The sequence below is a fragment of the Entelurus aequoreus genome, linkage group LG13 (genome assembly GCF_033978785.1).
Source record: "Entelurus aequoreus isolate RoL-2023_Sb linkage group LG13, RoL_Eaeq_v1.1, whole genome shotgun sequence".
Lineage (NCBI taxonomy): Eukaryota > Metazoa > Chordata > Actinopteri > Syngnathiformes > Syngnathidae > Entelurus > Entelurus aequoreus.
The window spans coordinates 921,995-929,494 of NC_084743.1; the positions used below are offsets into that span (position 1 = coordinate 921,995).

The 7,500-nt window shown below is 34.5% G+C and overlaps 1 protein-coding gene across 1 annotated transcript in view; it reads right to left on the reverse strand.

Moving 5' to 3' along the window:
• LOC133663681 (cytoplasmic dynein 2 heavy chain 1-like) overlaps positions 1 to 7,500 on the reverse strand; it is a 118,332-nt gene that overhangs the window by 20,286 nt on the left and 90,546 nt on the right. The window contains exon 28 of the mRNA XM_062068365.1: positions 1,070 to 1,171. Coding sequence (XP_061924349.1) covers positions 1,070 to 1,171 — 102 coding nt within the window. The remainder of the gene's footprint in view (positions 1 to 1,069; positions 1,172 to 7,500) is intronic.

Below are 7,500 nucleotides of genomic sequence, written 5' to 3' on the forward strand. Positions count from 1 at the left end.
ATATATATATATATATATATATATATATATATATATATATATATATATATATATATATATATATATATATAGATGTGTGTGTGTGTGTGTGTTTACATATTATATTAATATAATGGGTGTATACATTTAATAATGAACATAACTGGATATTAAGAGTGTATTTATTTTTTCGTGACGACCTCTTTAAAGTTTTGTAATCAATCAGAAATATCTAGCAGCTAAAATGTGCCAAACATAGAAAAGTGTGGCGAGAGTTTTGCATTTTTCCCATCATGCAATGAAGTGGATTTAAATGGGTGTAATGTCAAATTATGTGTTGTGCTTGGACATTTTCTTTTACAATATCCACATATGTCAGTCTCTCCGGGATTCTTTGGTGGCTGAAATCTGAGCAGCTTTTTCACAAAGTTGTGGCAACATTTGCATAAAGTTGTTATCTGAGTTTTAAGTGTGACTTTAACCTCAAAAAGCACAGGACTGCAACATGTGAAAACTAATACTGTATTGATGTTTTACTCCTTTTATAGCACGCAGACTTAAAAGTAGACACTAGATGGCAGTAAAAGCACATACTCAGACCTCATTGTCAAATTGCCGTACTGTTTTAAGTAATTATAACTAATTATAGAAATAATTCATGAAGTAATGACAGCAAGTTGCAGACATTCTCCGCGTATGTTTTACACTTGATGTTTTATTTATGTTCCAACACATTCACCCCCGCACGTTAAGAGCATGCGCGCTCATTTGTGTTGGTATTTGAAAGACAATGAGGGATTATCATCACACTTCAACATCTCTAACATGTAAATGCCGCCTCTTTGCTAGGTCAGCATTGCAAATGAAAATGTTATTAATTGTCTTGTAAATAAAAGTGAAATACATATTTAAATACATGTCAATTAGGAAGTGGGTGGTTGTATACTACATTACCCAGAAGGCTTAGGGAGCCAGAAGGAGGTGAAAATCACACTGATTTGCCTAAATGTGTGTGGAAGTTGGAGAGTTTGGTTGGATTTGCATGAAAGTTGATAGTTGAAGTCCACGTGTCTTTTGGAGCGCTGCTCACCTCTTGGTTGAGCAAGGCCGTCGCCAGTTTTTGGACCTTGGGAGTGAGAAGTTCAGTCCCTCGAATCACCTTGCTGAGGGCGGCCAGAGACTGGTGGATGCTCTGTGAACACAAGCGGGACTACACGCTCAAATGCACGTGGAGACAAGTCACGCCATTCCAAACAGTCAAAACCCGTCCAGAGCAGGGGTCACCAACCTTTTTGAAAGCAAGAGCTACTTCTTGGGTAGTGATTAATGCGAAGGGCTACCACTTTGATACACACTTAAATAAATTGCCAGAAATAGCCAATTTGCTCAATTTACCTTTAACTCTATGTTATTATTAATAATTAATGATATTTACACTTAATTGAATGGTTTAAAATAGGAGAAAACACGAAAAAAAATGACAATTCAATTTTGAAACATAGTTTATCTTCAATTTCGACTCTTTAAAATTCAAAATTCAACCGAAAAAAAAGAAGAGAAAAACGAGCTAATTCGAATCTTTTTGAAAAAATTAAAAAAATAATTTATGGAACATCATTAGTCATTTTTCCTGATTAAGATTAATTTTAGAATTTTGATGACATGTTTTAAATAGGTTAAAATCCAATCTGCACTTTGTTAGAATATATAACAAATTGGACCAAGCTATATTTCTAACAAAGACAAATCATTATTTCTTCTAGATTTTCCAGAACAACATTTTTAAAAGAAATTGAAAAGACTTTGAAATAAGATTTAAATTTGATTCTACAGATTTTCTAGATTTGCCAGAATAATTGTTTTGAATTTTAAATCATAATAAGTTTGAAGAAATATTTCACAAATATTCTTCGTCAAAAAAACAGAAGCTAAAATGAAGAATTAAATCAAAATGTATTTATTATTCTTTACAGTAAAAAAAATAAATGTACTTGAACATTGCATTTAAATTGTCAGGAAAAGAGAGGAATTAATTTAAAAGGTAAAAAGGTATATGTGTTTAAATATCCTAAAATCATTTTTAAAGTTGTATTTTTTCTCTAAAATTGTCTTTCTGAAAGTTATAAGAAGCAAAGTAAAAAAATTATGTCTTTATTTAAACAAGTGAAGAAGTCTTTTAAAAAAATGTCTTGGATTTTCATATTCTATTTGAGTTTTGTCTCTCTTAGAATTAAAAATGTCGGGCAAAGCGAGACCAGCTGGCTAGTAAATAAATACAATTTAAAAAATACAGGCAGCTCACTAGTAAGTGCTGCTATTTGAGCTATTTTTAGAACAGGCCAGCGGGCTACTCATCTGGTCCTTACGGGCTACCTGGTGCCCGCGGGCACCGCGTTGGTGACTCCTGGTCTAGAGCAACCACCCCGAGGTTGGCAGCCATTTTCAATATTGATTTGTTTCGCCCAGTACATGTGTTTTATTTAATTAGCAATTAAGGCTGGGCGATGTCGCTGAAAACTGTATCACGATATCAGTCTTACATTGGTCGCTACCGATATTATTGATATTTTCATGACCTAAGGAAAATAAGGAGAAAAATATATTAAATATAAACATTTAACTTTCCTCTGATTATAATCCCAAAGGCAGAAAGGAAACGTCAACACAAGCATGGAAAACACTCAAAAAATGTCAACAAAATAGTAAAATTACATTGAACACTTAACTATAAGCTCTTAAAATGAAGGAATATGTCAGAAATGCTTCATAAAGTGTAAGAAAATAGTGCAAAATGTAAACAGAGAAATCTGAGAACTATTTTCTGCAGGTTTAATGCCAGGAAATAACGTCTGTGTAACATTTATTTGCCCTGTTATTATTATTTAACTATGGAAATTATTTTTTTGTTATGCAGTAATTTTTAAATATTATTAATATATCGGTTGATATCGATAATTATTGACATTTTTATGACTAATTCGAAAATAAGGAGCAGGAGAATAATACTTATTTGAAATGTAACTTCCACTGATTATAATCCCTCAGCTATCAAGGCAGAAAGGAAATGTCAACACAAGCGAGGAAAACACTCAAAAAATGTCAACAAAATAGTAAAATCGCATTGAACACTTAACTATAAGCTCTTAAAATGAAGGAATATGTAAGAAATGCTTCATAAAGTGTAAGAAAATAGTGCAAAGTGTGAAAATGTAAACATAGAGAAACCTGAGAAGAACTATTTTCTGCAGGTTTAATGCCAGGAAATAACGGCTGTGTAACATTAATTTGCCCTGTTATTATTATTTAACTATGGAAATTATTTTTTGTTAAGCAGTGATTGTTTAAATATTATTAATATATCGGTCGATATCGATAATTATTGACATTTTTATGACTAATGCAAAATAAGGAGCAGGAGAACAATATTTATTTGAAATGTAACTTCCTCTGATTATAATCCCTCAGCTATCAAGGCAGAAAGGAAATGTCAACACAAGCGTGGAAAAGACTCCAACAATGTCAACAAAATAGTAAAATCACATTGAACACTTAACTATAAGATTTTAAAATGAAGGAAAATGTAAGAAATGCTTCATAAAGTGTAAGAAAATAGTGCAAAGTGTGAAAATGTAAAAGAGAAACCTGAGAAGAACTATTTTCTGCAGGTTTAATGCCAGGAAATAACGTCTGTGTAACATGTATTTGCCCTGTTATTCTTATTTAACTATGGAAATTATTTTTTTGTTATGCAGTAATTGTTTAAATGTTATTAATATATCGGTCGATATTGATAATAATTGACATGTTTATGACTAATAGAAAATAAGGAGCAGGAGAATAATATGTTATTAGAAATGTAACTTCCTCTGATTATAATCCCTCAGCTATCAAGGCAGAAAGGAAATGTCAACACGAGCGTGGAAAACACTCAATGTCAACAAAATAGTAAAATCACATTGAACACTTAACAATAAAAAGAAGGAATATGTCAGAAATGCTTCATAAAGTGTAAGAAAATAGTGCAAAAAGGAAACATAGAGAAACCTGAGAAGAACAATTTTCTGCAGGTTTAATGCCAGGAAATAACGGCTGTGTAACATTAATTTGCCCTGTTATTATTATTTAACTATGGAAATTATTTTTTTTGTTATGCAGTTACTGTTTAAATAATATTAATATATGAGTCGATATCGATAATTATTGACATTTTTATGACTAATGGAAAACAAGGAGCAGGAGAACAATTTGTTTTTATTTGAAATGTAACTTCCGCTGATTATAATCCCTCAGCTATCAAGGCAGAAAGGAAATGTCAACACAAGCGTGGAAAACACTCATGTAAACAAAATAATACAATCACATTTAACACCTAACAATAAGATCTTAAAATGAAGGAATATGTCAGAAATGCTTCATAAAGTGTAAGAAAATAGTGCAAAGTGTGAAAATGTAAAAGAGAAACCTGAGAAGAACTATTTTCTGCAGGTTTAATGCCAGGAAATAACGGCTGTGTAACATTAATTTGCCCTGTTATTCTTATTTAACTATGGAAATTATTTTTTTGTTATGCAGTAATTGTTTTAATATTATTAATATATCGGTCGATATAGATAATTATTGACATTTTTATGACTAACGGAAAATAAGGAGCAGGAGAATAATACTTATTTGAAATGTAACTTCCTCTGATTATAATCCCTCAGCTATTAAGGCAGAAAGGAAATGTCAACACAAGCATGAAAACACTCCAACAATGTCAACAAAATAGTAAAATCGCATTGAACACTTAACTATAAGCTCTTAAAATGAAGGAATATGTCAGAAATGCTTCATAAAGTGTAAGAAAATAGTGCAAAGTGTGAAAATGTAATCATAGAGAAACCTGAGAAGAACTATTTTCTGCAGGAAGCTGTGCTCTAAAGGGTGAGCGCGGCTAAGGTGGTGTAGTGTTAGCGCTCTTGCCTTGCATCATTTACAGACCACGTTGGTCTGACTAAAGTCCCTTTGAAAAAAAATCCAAAAACTATTCTGACAGACCAAGAGATGTGAGGGCACTTTGGTAGTTTTCACCTTCAAAACCAGTACAATATTTAGATTTTTTTTTTTTTTTAAACTAAAAAATGCAATTTTGTTAGAAATTTCCTGTGAATGCTGAAGAGCCAGCGTGCTAACAGTTAGCACGCTGGCTAGGTACCGTCAAGCAACACAAAATTTGAGCAAAATGAGCTAAAAAGGTAGCATGCTAACATTACTATAATAACATGCTTACAGTTAGCATTAGTGAAATACCAAAATATATGACACCGAGGTGTATACCTGCTAAATTAGCTAAAAAAAAATAGCAAGCTAATGTTAGCATGCTAGCTAACATCCAAAAACGTTTGCTCTTTTATCCACAATTTCTTCATTGGGACTTTCTCTTCTCACGCCGTGCAAAGAATCAAACAAACGTGATAGTTGATACTGTCCCCTGAATTATATTTATATAGCGCTTTTCTCTAGTGACTCAAAGCGCTTTTACAGAGTGAAACCCGAAATCTACGTTACATTTAAAGGCCTACTGAAATGAATTTTTTTTTATTTAAACGGGGATAGCAGATCTATTCTATGTGTCATACTTGATCATTTCGCGATATTGCCATATTTTTGCTGAAAGGATTTAGTATAGAACAACGACGATAAAGATTGCAACTTTTGGTATCTGATAAAAAAAAGGCTTGCACCTACCGGAAGTAGCGTGACGTAGTCAGTTGAACATATACGCAAAGTTCCCTATTGTTTACAATGATGGCCGCATGAAGTGAGAGAGATTCGGACCGAGAAAGCGACAATTTCCCCATTAATTTGAGCGAGGATGAAAGATTTGTGGATGAGTAAAGTGCAAGTGAAGGACTAGTGGGGAGTTGAAGCTATTCAGATAGGGAAGATGCTGTGAGAGCCGGGGGTGACCTGATATTCAGCTGGGAATGACTACAACAGTAAATAAACACAAGACATATATATACTCTATTAGCCACAACACAACCAGGCTTATATTTAATATGCCACAAATTAATCCTGCATAAAAACACCTGCGTGTTTGTTATGCTAGCTCCTAGCTCCTCTGCTAGCTCCTAGCTCCATAGAACACGCCAATACAATTCAAACACCTGATCAACACACACAATCACTCAGCCCAAAAGACCGTTTACCTAACCCAAGGTTCATAAAGCTTATATATTTTTAAAAAGTTACGTACGTGACGCGCACATACGGTCAAGTTATCGAATGTTTAGCAGCCAAGGCTGCATACTCACGGTACCTGATATTCAGCTGGGAATGACTACAACAGTAAATAAACACAAGACATATATATACTCTATTAGCCACAACACAACCAGGCTTATATTTAATATGCCACAAATTAATCCTGCATAATAACACCTGCGTGTTTGTTGTGCTAGCTCCTAGCTCCTCTGCTAGCTCCTAGCTCCATAGAACACGCCAATACAATTCAAACACCCGATCAACACACACAATCACTCAGCCCAAAAGACCGTTCACCTAACCCAAGGTTCATAAAGCTTATATATTTTTAAAAAGTTACGTACGTGACGCGCACTTACGGTACGGTACGTGTTATGCTAGCTCCTAGCTCCTCTGCTAGCTCCTAGCTCCATAGAACACGCCAATACAATTCAAACACATGATCAACACACACAATCACTCAGCCCAAAAGACCGTTCACCTAACCCAAGGTTCATAAAGCTTATATATTTTAAAAAAGTTACGTACATACGCAAAAAAAAGCCAAAGCTGCATACTCACAGTAGCACGTCTGCGTCTTTGTCATCCAAATCAAAGTAATCCTGGTAAGAGTCTGTGTTGTCCCAGTTCTCTACAGGCGTCTGTGTATCCAAATCAAAAGTCCTCCTGGTTAGAGTCTCTGTTATCCGAGTTCTTCCATCTTGACTGCATCTTTCGGGAATGTAAACAAAGAAGCGCCGGCTGTGTACTGTTGTGGCTGACTACGTTCGAAAAATACGTCCATTTCGCACCGACAACTTTCTTCTTTGCTTGCTTGGCTTCCTTCTCCATAATGCAATGAACATGATTGAAACAGATTCACGAACACAGATGTCCAGAATACTGTGGAATTATGAAATGAAAACAGAGCGTTTTCGTATCGGCTTCAATGTGGAAGGCATACCCGTGTTCGTCGGGCTACGTCACGCGCATACGTCATCCTCAGAGGCGTTTCGAACCGGAAGTTTAGCGGCAAATTTAAAATGTCACTTTATAAGTTAACCCGGCCGTATTGGCATGTGTTATAATGTTAAGATTTCATCATTGATATATTAACTATCAGACTGCGTGGTCGGTAGTAGTGGGTTTCAGTAGGCCTTTAAAGTGTCTTTGTTCGCAACTTCCGCTTTCTTCCCACAAAGGGGAAAAAATGTAAGGTTTTATCGAAAAACGATATGGATTACGTGTCTATTGCGATACGTATCGATATCATTTCATCGTCCAGCTCTAATAGCA